The sequence below is a fragment of the Fulmarus glacialis genome, unplaced genomic scaffold, assembly GCF_000690835.1.
Source record: "Fulmarus glacialis isolate BGI_N327 unplaced genomic scaffold, ASM69083v1 scaffold16822, whole genome shotgun sequence".
NCBI lineage: Eukaryota > Metazoa > Chordata > Aves > Procellariiformes > Procellariidae > Fulmarus > Fulmarus glacialis.
In genome coordinates, this window is record NW_009196063.1 from 25,714 (window position 1) to 40,141 (window position 14,428).

The 14,428-nt window shown below is 35.7% G+C and overlaps 1 protein-coding gene across 1 annotated transcript in view; it reads right to left on the bottom strand.

Moving 5' to 3' along the window:
* The window catches only part of WHSC1 (Wolf-Hirschhorn syndrome candidate 1), a 60,468-nt gene that overhangs the window by 18,342 nt on the left and 27,698 nt on the right, over window positions 1-14,428 (bottom strand). The window contains exons 6-8 of the mRNA XM_009572090.1: window positions 11,835-11,953; window positions 8,626-8,707; window positions 7,481-7,605 (exon numbers count right to left, since the gene is read on the bottom strand). Coding sequence (XP_009570385.1) covers window positions 7,481-7,605; window positions 8,626-8,707; window positions 11,835-11,953 — 326 coding nt within the window. The remainder of the gene's footprint in view (window positions 1-7,480; window positions 7,606-8,625; window positions 8,708-11,834; window positions 11,954-14,428) is intronic.

Here is a 14,428-nt window from a genome sequence, read left to right on the forward strand (position 1 = left end):
ATATACAATGTGCATACAGATGCAAGGACTGTTTGTGGAATAATGGAGTTTCCTTCTCATGATTACGTGGAATAAATAAGAATTTGTTTTTGGTGGAGGCTGCTGAGCAGCCTAAGAAAAGAGGAGGAAACACGTGCAACTCCGAACATTTAAAATAAGACTTAAGACACTAGAGTATTAAAAGGAATTAAATTGAGTCAGCTATGTGCATTTTGTGAGTTTGTATGTTTATATTCTTAATTTTGCCTTTTGATGGAAGCCCTCTAAAAAGGCGGGGGGGCGGGGGGAGAAGGAAGATGATTTGACAGAAGTATTGTGTACAAAATCACTTCTCAAATGTTTTTCCTACTGCGAGACTTTCCTCATCTAAGTTTCAGTTAACTGCATAGTTCACTGCACCACCAATTAAAGCGTTCAAAGGTGAAAGGATAAGCACTAACATAGGGAAACATTTCTCACACCATTCAGTACATCTAAATGTTGAGTTCAAGTGTACAACAACTTTTTAAGCATTTTTTGCAACCAGGTACCTGATTCCAGTCTCAGCCACACACCTCAGCAGAAATGGGAGCCAATTCTTCATTCCCTCTGGCTTTTTTAAAAAAAAAAAAAGAAAAAAAAAAAAGTTGGATGCAAGCTGGTATGTACACTCAGCTTGCATATTTCTAGAATCACATGGGTGCACTTTGCAAATGGTATCTTTAGTTCCACATCTGGATGGTTGAAATTGCACTCATTTAAAAAAAAAAAAAAAAGATACATACTGACATACTCTCACTTGGCATCCAATCGTACTGATACATGATACAAGAAAGGATAGCCTGGAATTTAAAAATTCAAATGATACTGTGTTTCAAAGAAGTAGGTGAGAATGAAGTGAAATACTTATGTGGACATTTGCTCCATCCACTCACCCACTTGAGGAAAAAATTTTTTTTCCATTTAAAATTTTCTACTTCCTTTCAGACAGCTCCAAAATCAAATAATAAATACCAGTGCCAGCAAAACCATTACACTGTAATTCCAAAGAAAAAGAGGTTCAGAGATTCTAGGTCCAAAAATAAATGGCTGTACTCATCCAATCTGCAGCCCGAGAATTTAAGAAGTTACTAATAAGAACACAAAATGCAACTGTTCTGCTTGTCAAGACTGGCCCTCAATCAGCTGTTGACCTGGCTATTAAACGTGCTTTTTGTTTTAGGCTTAGGATTAAGTCTTCATTTTTAGAAGATGATCAATAAAAACATCTTTGCTGGCTCATTGTTATCCTGGGGGCAGGGAGGGGGTGGTGGTTTTTTTCTTCACTGTAAGTACCTCCTGGCTAAAGGATGTCCTAAAGGACCAGAGCATCAGTATTATGGCAAAAACTCATGCCTCATGGAGCAGAAGCAAATTTCAAATACTACTCACTGTGTGTTAGCAACTGCAAAGTGAACAACATTCACACTTCTGTGCTTATCAGCTTCACTAGGACTTCTCCTCTCCCAGATTCAATTCAGACAAGCTTTCCCTTTTTTCTAGCTACCAAAGTGCAATTTTCATTAAAAAAATTCTTCCTCAGAAAACTCCCTTTATTTCAATCTTACAAAACCACTTCTTATATTACTCATATATGCTTGCTTAACAGCACTTCTTAAGCATTAAGAATACAAGCTTTCGTCTTAGTCATATTCAAGACAACGGTGGTGTTCTGTCACGTTGTGCTTAAGCAGTTATAAAAACAACTAAAGGGCAAATTTTACCCGAACCAAAAAAATTAATCCTCCCGCTTCCCCTTGTTTTACTCAAGCATCTCTTGTTTTATAATCCCGGCTGTAGAACATCAAATGGAAACCAAATCCTCTATGTATACTTATTTTAAAACTAAGGGTATATAAAATGAAAACAAAGCATGACAGAAAATTACTTCCTTCTGCTTTTTCGTTTGGTAGGCAAGTCATCTCCACAGCAGATCAGCAGGATCCATAAAAGAAAGGGCCCACAAAGAGTGACCTACCACTTTCAGAGTTGTCTTAAGACACTCACTGGCTTAAGTGGCATGCTCTCTCAGGTTATCTGCTATCTTTAACAGATACATTGCATCTTTTTATAAGCATTTTAGAAGCATGTTTCCACGACTTCTGAATGCTATTGGCTATTAAGTTCCACTTTGCTTAAAACTAAGGACACTGCTACAAGCTCAGACTTCCTGATGTGACTTTACAGTCAGTGATTGCTATACCACAGTCATCCAGGAGGAAGTGGTCTGGTCTGGCTAAGAGCTTTCTCTAGAAAGCTTGGATTATGAATGTTCTGATAAGCAAACTCTTTAGTCTTTCCACAGAGAAACACCAACTGCATTTTTTTTTCTTAAAAAAATCTCAATGGCTAGAGGGTTGGGTTTTTTTTTAATCTAAGCACAACTTATATAAGAGTAAGTCAATAAGCAACATACAAACAACAGATCAGACTGTATTCAAAAGACAATCTATCGTGCACCCACACGGAGACAGAAAAACTGACAGAGCCAATTGAGTTACAGTTAACATTTCCTTTATTTCAGTATAAGAATTCCTGAACTGAATGAAGAATGGTATTTTGGCCCATACTGCTAGACTAGATAAATTCTTTAAGTATGCGGTGCCACAAGTGTACACAGTACTATAATACCAAAAAAGACGGCCTGGGACAAGTTTCATTTTTATTATTAGCAGGAGTTAGACGTTTCAGATAAGGATATTATGCATTTCTGAATTTGCCTGGAAAGTTAATTAAAACTCTGAGAACATTTTAAAACATTATAAAATTGCCTACAGATACTCATGATACTTTGGTAGGGGATGTGGAATAAAAACCTACATTATGTAAACATTCAGTAAACAGATTCTCTGCACTCTGAAGCCTAAGTAATACACAAGATGAGAATAATTACATGTAAGAAACTTAATTTTCTACACAGAATGTGCTGCCAAAGAACAAGAGTCAAGCCTATAACTTTTTTCCATGTGAAAGAGGAAGCATCGTAACAAAACTGTATGATCTGGTGGGCGATGCAGGTCATTTCAATTATTAGAGGCTTTAGCAGAGGTTTAGCAAGAAACAAGTCCAATTACTTGCAGTGTTCCACAAAAACATACCCCTGACTGCTTTCTGGTGCTTTGAAACAGGAAAAAAAAAAATCTATAGGCATACAGAAACAAACACAGGAAACAACTGTCTGCTAAGTCAGAGGATTTAAAGTGTCACTATATACTAAGTATTGTTTTGAAGAGAGAATTATCTTCGAAGGAAGCTAGAATGAAACGCTAGAAGCACACTGATTTTATTTAACAACCTGCAAGGTTAGCTTCAACTATTTTTTCTTTAGGGCAGTAGTTTCTTTAAAATAACATGAATTCCTTCCTTCCTTCCTGTTCTTAAGATCTCACAGACAGTTATTTTTACCTTCAGTAAGTGTGCCTAGAATATTTTAGTTGTATACTGTAGGACAACTAGACTTCAGGGTCAATAAATGGAGCTGACATACTTTTTTAGTTGCAAATTGTACGTGCCTTGTCAATCAAATGCCTTACCTTTTAAGAATTGTATGTGTTTTCTCCAATGTGTACGCATGCTAATACCCATTAAGAAATGCAGATAAACCAAATCTGCCTCAAATTAGTAATGAGAAAAAAAAATACTGTTTAATATGCAGAAAAAGAGCAAAACTTAAGGCTTGCATTATTATAAATTGCATTATTAGGCCTTGGAAATGCAAGAAGTTGTAGCTATAACCAGCAACTGAGCTTGTTTTGACACTGGATGTTACAGAAAGAATTCCCTCTAGGGAAGATAGAAGGAACTTATGATAAAAGCAACACCTTCAAAATCTTTCACAGGCTTCTTTAAACTGCCATCTGCTGGTCAGCTCATACTTCATGAGGATATGATGAATGACAGGCTAGCTAAGAATTTAGAGTATTATATGTTCTTTATTTTGTCCTTTCTTAGGAAAAAATTACGATTTCTTTGACAAAGTTCAGAAGTAGTATCTAGACCCTGCAGGATACTATGACACTTATCTGCTATCAACAAATCCATCCAATTTAATGAAGCATGCCAATAACCACAAAAATTGATTGAAAAGCTAAAGCAGGTATGTTTCATGCCAACACACAAAGTGTGTCAATAATCCAGCAGTAATGGTAATGTAAAGCCTTTTTTATTTATTAAAAAAATACTGGTTACACTCTACTGGCACCTACTACATTATTGGGGGGTGGAGGGCCAAGGTAAAAAAAGAAACAAGAATACACTACCTCTATCTCTTCTCCCAAATATCATGAGCTTTTGGATGGTTACACCAAGTCTTACATAGGCAGTAAAAAACTACTCCGAGCTTTTGTAGACTCCGAAGTGTTGAGTATCTTTCTCCCATCTGGCCCTACCAATTGCTCATTAAGAATTAGATTTTAAACAAAATCATGTTTCACTGGAAGAAATGACTATTGATGTCAAGTGCCTAGAAGTAAAATTAAGTATTTTGTTTCAAGATTAAATGTAGGTATGACGTTTATTCATTCATGTATAAACACCTTACTGCTTCTGTCCCATCCACCTTAAAACAAATTAAAAGCCCGATTTTTTTGAAAGGAGTGAAAGCCTACCTTTTAATCTCTGATATGTCAGGTCTATAAATGTTTGTTTGTTCTTAAGGCAGAAATCCACATCCCCACCCCTGTCTCTCTCCCCTGTAAATTAGATACCCAAAGTAACTTATCAATTGAAAATTTGGCCTCAATTAATTTTATAATATTTCAAGTAAACCCCACTAAAAAATAACCCCAATAACAACAAAAAGCATCCAAAATCTTTTAAAAAAAATGTCAAGATGCATCTTTCAAACAAGAAAAAACGGAGCACACCCTTCCTGTTGAACACACCTTTCCTAGAACTTAGTTGCAATGGACTGACATTTAAGAGGTGTGCAGCTAGCAACAGTCCTTCACAAATAACAGCTATATCCAGGTTCCATTCTAGAACCAGCTATCCACAAATGGGGATCCAAAATCTTTTAAAAAAAATGTCAAGATGCATCTTTCAAACAAGAAAAAACGGAGCACACCCTTCCTGTTGAACACACCTTTCCTAGAACTTAGTTGCAATGGACTGACATTTAAGAGGTGTGCAGCTAGCAACAGTCCTTCACAAATAACAGCTATATCCAGGTTCCATTCTAGAACCAGCTATCCACAAATGGGGTGGGGTCCACTTAGTATTGCTTGTGCAGGTATATGTACTTGTAGAATATGCAGAATTTTTTCTATCTTTGTTAAGAGAGCATCTAAGCCAACCATCAGAAGTATTATAGTGAACACAGAAATATAAAAGTTAATCAGTAAATGTATTTAATGTTGAGAAGAATTACATCCTATTCAATTAGCTGAGCAAGGCTTTCATCATTGCATGATTGTGTTTATTTTTTAAACTCTTAACACTCTGGAGAAGGTTTTTCTCTGGATGAATGCTCTCAGGAAACACACATATTTAGCCATTTAGACAAGTGCTAAATAACAATACAAAAGGGAAAAAAGTTTTTAAAGCCACCCACACAATCCAAAATTTGTATCTTTCCTTGTTTTGTAGAATAGATCAATAGTAAGTTCAGAAACACATGCCTGACATTTTTGTTTTATTTAAAGGCAAAATATATCTAATATCATAGGAAACAAACTGGGTCCAATCCTTAGTTGGTACAAGTTTAGGTCAGTGTAGCTTTAAACCATCCAAGGATCCAGCCCACTAATCTGCTCCCCCCTGCACCCAGCCCCACAAAGTCTCCGTTATTTGACAGGGTGTATTTTCTGTTATGTTGATTGGGATTGTTTTGATATTTTAAAACCTTTTAAACCCTTGAAAACAATTAATTCACTTTCTAGTTTGTGTATCTGTGTTTTGTGAGCAGTGTATGATGTTAATTTTTCTCACACCTTTTGCTGTTTAGCAGTAGCTGAATAGATTAAGAGCTAAGTTTTAAAATTTCCATCTCAGCCCATATAACCATATCCTTTTTACATGTGAACTGTTAAGTCACAACCCAAAATCCCACAAAAATGAGCCTTTTGTCAAGAAAGATTTCTGGAGATTTCATTTTATAAACACAATATCTAGAAATAGAATAATCTTTCTCCTGAGATTACAGTATTTGGAGATGCGTAGAGTCAAAAAGACAGTATGTTCCTTAAACTGGTCTGGCTGAATAGATGGTCCCAAACACAAACAGCCATTACACAGCAAGTCCCAGCCAAAAAGCCAAACCAGCAGAAACTGGTAAGCCAATAGATGGGAGTCTCTCAATTGAGAGAACAAAATGAGAACAAGTATTACTTTACTTGACTGCTGCCATGGACATTATTTCCAGTAGGACTTCCATTGCTTGTTTTATTGGGGTACAGGAGGGAGAATTTGTTGGGTATTTTTGTTAAAATATTTTTCCAGTTACAGTAAGATATACAGCCATTAACATGCAATCTTTTTTCCCCACCCAAAGGTAAACCATTTACTGAACATTGTCTAGATATTTTAACTGCATTCATTACAGTGTCTAAGCACCTCATGCGTTTCTTAGGGGAGATGAAAAAGTCTCTAGGATAGCTGGAAGCCCTACTCGCTTGTTAGGAGGCGAGTATTTTCTCTACAGCTTCTGTAATACAAACCGCTTGAAGCTGTTTGTCTATGGGTATTTTACTAAATCCTACCAACTACATTTCTGAATCCACCTGCAAAACAGCATGCATACTTCACCCTCATGCTGCCACTCTTTGGCCGATTGGTTTTAATAGCGTAGATGACTCGGGGAATGGTTTAATGGATTGTATGAATACAGTTCTGGTACATACATTTCATTTATTGTATGTCAACTGAGAAGAATTACAGTTCCAAATATGCAGAGCTAAGACTATGATTAGTAAGTATCAAAAAGATACATCCTTCACTGCCTGTTTAACTCTACTGGGGATGAAGCTATTTGCATCACAGAGAAATAGCACTTAAGCAGCCTGAAAACTAATTTGAGCTTAAAGTGGCTCTGCTCAGAAAACTGTCCGCTTCTAGATCAAACAGAGGATTAGGAAACTTGCTTCAATATAAAAGCTATGGCAACATGACAATATTGAGTTACATAATGTAACTAATGTAGTACACTTACATAAAGTCTGTAGAAGAAAATACAGAACACACTGGCATTTTACTTCGCCTCTAATAGAAGGTTACAATTCTAAAACTTTGTTGGTAAATACATTAAAAACCACAATAATATCTCGACGTCCCCAAATCAGACGTTCGTATTACAATAAATGGATTTGCAATGCACACATTAACAGGTTTCACAGAGGCCAAAACTGTAACTTGTCTAGAGCACCAACGTTAGAGAATTCGCCTTTGATTTTTCTTTTTAAACAAGATTCACACCTGAAAATTTCTGTAATTAAATGGCTGTGTGCAAACACCACTTTTTTTTTACCTCATTCTCAGTTAAGGAAGCTGAAGGAGATGAACTCTTGCTAAAAGCAAGAGTTGAAGATTCTGCTGCTGAAGCCCGATTTCGCTTCTTCAGAGGTTTACATGCATCAGACAGATTTTTCGTTGCTGTAAAATAATTTTGGTTTACAAAGTGAAGTTTGGAACTTTAAAACGTTATCTCCCTGAAGCCATTTAAAATATTCCTTCAGATAAAGGAAGGAATGATTTAGGTAGGTCTTCTGGGCACCTATATAGGGCTGAGAGAACACGAAGTAAGTTTCTGAAACCATGTGTTTTGGCTTGATTTTAAAAATAAAGAGGTTTCTATTAATCAAATATATATTATAAATGGCTAAGAAATGTTTTCCCAATTTTTTTCGGCTCATTTCTATTAAAATCAAAATATCTTGTGACTTATGACCTCTTTAAAGCAGAGGTAACAGTTATCTCCCCAGATAAACATTAGAAGGCCTATGTGATCTCATCACAATCTGAGTACCACTAACACTTTGTTAAGAGAAAGGTTATATATAGGAGCCAGGTACCAGACATTATCTACGGCACATCACCACTTCTACATTGCGCAGAACTTGCTGAAGCTTACTCGTCTTTGGCATATCATTATAATACCTAAGGAGACATGCTCTTACCGAAGTTACCTTAAACTTGAGCATCATTAACAAGTCTGACTTTTGGATTTTGGTCCAAGGTTATTTAGAATTCCCTCTTGCGCTCCACACTGCCTCCCATCAAGCATCATTTAAAAGGACTAAAATCACATAGTAAGTGATGACATTGATGGTCACTGCACTTGTTTTATTGGGCTAATGCACAATGACAAATTGGAGCAGTAGGATTTGTAGCACTGCTCACCAAGATCACAGGGCAATAGCTTGAATTTGGTGCCATCAAATGGTGAACTTGTGAACTGCTGCTCTAAATCAGCAATACACAATTTCAGTCAAGTATAATGTTGCAAAATGGTGGTAGTGAAGGAAGAGGACACGCTCCCCCCCCCATCTCTGGCATAGTGGCTGTAAGTGGTTATTGCGTCAGCAAAATTTAGCTGGCTGCCTCAGACAACCTGTTTATTTTAAAATTATTTAATTGAAAAAGTTACATTAAAACTTATTCTGACCACATTACCTGACTGGTTCTTTTGTGAAGAGGAGGTTTCTGTGACCTTAGAAGAGTTTGTTTTTGCTGTTTTGTCATTGCTTGTCTCCCTCTGTCACAAAAAAAAATATGAAAAAATAAAAAAACTCCTAATTTATGAGTGGTTGGATAACACTGGCAATTACTTCTGGATTTATGTTATTAAAAAGAAAGTGTCTTTACAAATATCTGAATGGTAATGTAGTTAAGCTAGCCCCATTTAAGTGATTTTTAAAACTCATTTACAGCACAGGGTACAAACCCGTAAACAAATGAGAAAAATTAAAGAACACAGTATTCCAGCATCCCACTTATCCATCCCAAACTCAGCATATCAAAAAGGGGAGCTCTAAATGAACATGGAACATGTAAATTATCCTTACTATTCTTTGTCTAAACTGGTAAAATTAAAACCTTTAATTATTAAAGGTAAACTGCAGAATTAGTATATAAAGTTGAGAATAAACCCTGTGCAGAATTTTAAGTCTGAGAGAGGCTTGCTTTCAACTCCACAACTTATAGCAGTGCCACTTTTTAAATTACTATGGTTAAGATTGTTTCAGCATTTCCAAAATAAAACCACTGTTTTCAAGGGAGCATAAACAACACATAAATTTGCTCCAGATTGAGAATTTATCATTAAAAGTTTAGGCCGAACACTGGGGAAGTTTTTGTCAAAGCTTTGTCAAAATTAGATACTGTTCCTTACACATGCCACTATTTTTTTTTCTTTTTGTATCTTACAAACTCATTCAAGTAATGTCACTAAAATTGTAGCCAAGAATGCTTAAACCTGACAAATGCTCACCTGATCAATAAGAGTAATTCTAGCAAACAGAAGGTTTTATGTACTTTTTCATATTCTCCATCTGACATTCAGTTTTACAAAAGATGTGCAGGTGAACACCAGAGAACTGGTTTCCTTTGTAAAAATAAATATGAATGGCTACTGTACTACAGATGTGCCACACTGTGCTTTTACTGACTTCTAAGGAGACTTAAGACGCCCTACCACTAATGCCACTGGAGGCTCCCAATATCATTTTGTAAGATTACTGTTACACTTCTGTGTAAAAACGAAAGAAAATGTACAGCACAGTTCACTCTTAAATTTAAAGCATGCTTTTCAGAACCCCCATTTTGTTAACGTGCATTTTATACATATCATGAAACCACTGATGAACGAATTAGTTTTTCAAAACTTCCATATGGGTACTTATGACTTGGTTACTTTGTGCGAAAACATTCAAATTTTGTAAATAAGAATTAAGGACAAAAAGGAGAGGATAATGCACAACTCTCATGCAAGGAGTAAAATGTCATGAAAAAAAGTCATTAAAGCTCCTCCTATCCAAAATGATTGTAACAAAAGTCTGCAGGTAAACTGGGAATAGCAGAAGGAAGGTGTATGGTTAGTGTTTGCTCTTTTGAATCATTACATAGACATTTTCACCCATTCACTAGAAGTTTTACTAAGCAGCAGCACGTACAGCTAGAAGTACCCTGGGCTGGTGATGGCAGGAAAAAGACTAAGAGATGATTCATAGAAGAAACCGCAAAGCAACCATTCTACAATATCTGACCCTTCTGTGGACAGAAGCATAAACACTGATATATGCATTTAGAGTTTTCAAGTTACCTAATATTTACACACACCAGATTCCTTGTAACTAGTTCTGATAAACGGATCAGATAGAGGACAACACTTTTTAAATGCACATTACTAAGTCAGCATTATTAGTGGTATATATCTTATGGGAATCATTCATCTCATTTATTTATTTATTTGCCTGTTAATATTCACATCTGCATCACAGCATCAAAGATACCAGAACCTTCTCTGCATGAACTATACTGCAGCCACCTTTCATTCTACTTGTGATAATGTAGGCTAATTGTAGTGTACGAATGCTGGTGGGACAATAAAGAAGTAACTTTAGGGACAGTCAAAACGAGGACTTCATAGCAGGAATTACAATCAGTAAATGTAATTATTCCATTATAATTGTATTATAATGAACTCAAATCAATTAGACAAGTTTAAAAAGGGTCCAAAAACTTCTCCTAGAATATAAAGACAAATATTCAACGCCTAATCTGTTAGGGCAAGAAGTGCAAAAACCAGTTTTGGCCCTTCTTTCTGCAAAGGTAACAACATTGCTCTAAGAATTATCTTTGTCCCTTGCTAATAAGCTCATTAAGCCTGGCTATCTGAACTTCCATTAATTCTTTATACTAAACTCTAAACAAGTTGTCTGAATATCCACAATATCAACAGAGGTACTAAAATAACCAGCCTACCAAACAAACTGACATCTACAAATGTGACCTCCGTAATTAATTTAAAAAATAAATCCCCTACCTTTCCCTTATTAGGTTGTTTCATTTAATTGCTGTACCACTAAAGTCCTGAGATGAGGTCTGCAATACTCACACTACAGTGTGATACTGTAATAACATATCGGAAAACACTTGTGAGCTAAGCTTTCCACACAAGTAAAACCCATGAAGTTCTCTGGCCTACATGCATGGCTAAATAAATCTATGCTTAAGTCTCTGAAAGATTTGGGCTGTATCCATATACATAGTTTTAGTGACCTATGTAAGGAAAATTCTCATTCTCACAAGCAAGCTAAACTGAAAAGGAGCCTGTGATTTGTACGATAAATATACTGTAATATTTCCTGCAGTTTCCTAACTTAAGAAATGGGTCAGCATGTCACTCTAAAATGTTCTATAGGCTTCCAGTTCTTGAACAGTAGTTTTTTTGTTTTGCTTTACTTGCTTTCCTCTATTCCCCCACTTTTGTCTAAATTAAGTATTGACTAAAGATTTTTTTTTTATATTGTTGTATACATCTCTGAACTCCAATTCAGGAGGAAAGAAAAAGAACTACAAAGCATGACAACACGGAAAGGTCATGCCTCGGCACATTCCTTCGGGAAACAGATTTTCTCAGCATACATTTTCACCACAGTTTAAGCAGCAAGTGCAACTTGTCATAGCTCCATCCTCAAAACCAAAGAAAAAAAAGCCCACAACAATAAGCTCACATGTATCTCTGAATATTTACAACGGTTTGGTTTGATATACAGACATTACTTTTTTAATCCTGAAAACGGAAATGCTGACAAACTTAACTACAGCAATGTGATTGGTGCTGCTATAAATCAACCCAAACAAACCAACGACATAATTACCTTCCGATTATTCTGTTTATCCATCCTGAGTCTTTTCCTAGGTGCTTCCTGAACTTCAAAATCTTCTGTAGGTTCCTTTGTCCTCTTTTTTTGGTTTCTTTTATTTCCATGTAAGTTACCTTGGGATGGGGGATGGGGGAAACTTACATGAAAAATAATCTAAAACCCACTTTCAAATTATTTTGAACTGATCTAGTTATTTAAGTTACTTTTCTTTCAGGCATTATTTTTAAAACATGGTTAAACATTAACACAGTTTGATGACCTCTTAATGTTAAGGTCTGGTTTACGGTGCTGAAGACTAACTCTATAACACATCCAAATCAACTGCTTCACGCTCAAGTTATTTTACAAAGATGAGTCTACCTGTATAAGCACTAATTTAAGATCTGAATATTACTGCCGAACATTTGTTTCATATTGTCAGACTGCACATGATTGATCCATACAGCTTTTAACTCTCCTGCCACTTTGTCACAATGTCTTATCACTAAAATGAATTTTTAAGTCTCCTCCTTAAGTCTCCTTTAAGTTCTCCAAATGATACATATGAAGATACTGGCAACATCTATTAAGGGGCTTCTGGAAAACACAAGATATCACCAACCATACAGATTAATTCTCTCTTTCTGGTATGGCAGTTCCAGACTCTCTCTAACAAGCTTACTTATATTTTACAGGAGACCGTAAGATCTCCTTCCTTTGTGAACCAAAATCCTAAGAACAGAATCACGTTGGTCATTTTAAACCAACGGACTTATTCACGTATTTAGATGATCGTTCACTGTAAAATTCAAGCAGCTGCTAAATTACAAAAGGTCAGTGACTAACCTACATACCCCTTCCACAGATTCAGCTATTGTTTGCACTTGCTGTACCTCAAAAAGGTAGATGAAGGTTTAGGAAGTGGTCTGTTTCATCAGGATGAAAGGACAACTCCAGTACTCTCTAGTTTATGAAGCTACAGAGTATTATTAGTATGAAGATTGCAAGCTCCAGGGGCACAAATATGTTAACTGAAAATTGCCCTACAGCTACAACCATTCCATTTCAGTGGGAACAAATAGCTGTAAATATTAAAAATAAAGCAACATGAAAATACGGATAATTTTCAAATTAATGGTCTTATCTAAACAATCTAGGACATATTCTATTATCAGACTCTGAATCCACAAAGCAGACTGAAATGGCTCCAGGAGAACCTGCTACTTACAAAAAGCCAGCAAAAGAAATCCCACAATATTCTTCCAAGTTTAAGATAAGAAGATTTGGGTAGGGGAACGATTGAACTGACATGTTTTCATCTGCAGATAACTATAAATGTACACAATATATGTACTAGAAACACCTGGTACAGGTACAATTTCAATTACATTTCTTGCAATATGACACTGAGGAAGGTGAACAAAATTCAGCACTACAGTGTTTAGATATTTAATTTGGGATCCATTAAAATTCTAACGTCAAGGAAGACAACATCTGAGATAAAATAAAGAGATTATGATACGTGGGCGATTACATAAAAAAATACACTCAATAGCTACTTATAATGATGAACTATTTGCACACAACACAAATTTCAATTACTTCTGGATCTTGATCTCCTTTTAGGTGAGTCTTGAAACACTTTACGTTTGGCCTCTCCAATATTCTTCAATGATGAACCTTGAGAGATACAGAATGTGTTTTTTTTTTAAAATGATATCCAAATATTTGACACTTAAATTTTAAAGTTAAAAACTTTTCAGTTTTCCACAAAATGATGTTATTTCACACACACACAGATAGTTAACAAAACTGACTGCCATTTTTATACAAGTTTTTCCAAGTCTCACAAACTTTCAAACACTCCCTCTCATTCTTGTCATTGCCCAAAGCAGCACCTGTTGGCTTCTAATACTTCCATAGTAAGTCTTCTTACAGTGCTGTAAAGCTATTTAAATTTGAAAAATGATAGCTAGTTAAATTTGATAAAGTTCATGCAAATGCCAAACTGTCTTCCTCCTTCCTTCTCAAATAAGTGACTCCAAACCCCCTCAAATATTTTGCAAAATAATTGAGACTGTTTATCAAAACCAAACGCTAGACAACAGCAACAAAAAAAAAAAAAGGAGAAAAAAAAAAGTATTTGCAATCTTGTACAATGTCCTAAAAACTTTGAGTAGAACAATAAAATGCCAAACGATGAAAGTTTCAGAATAAACTTTGGAATACTTCCTGAGTTGATGATGATATGAGGTAATATACTTTAGGTACATATGAAGAAAAGGTGTAGCACTGATTAAACTTTTTAAACCATTTCCTAACTATTCTATAAAAAAAAACCCTCAAATTTTACTAGTAGTAACACTTCATCTTCCCTTCCCACCATCCACTCATAACAGGCAGTGGATGCAATGGCAGCTGCTTATGGGCAGAAGAAGAATGAGAAATCAGCAATCTCTAAACAGTAGAAGGTTTACATATAACAACTTTTCAGAACAATGAGCAAGAAATGTAGACTTCATGGGTTGCGTTTATTGTAACCATTGGCATTCCTTTGCTATTGGCACAAACACCAAGAATTAAAACTGGAAAACAGTGAAAGCTGTTTT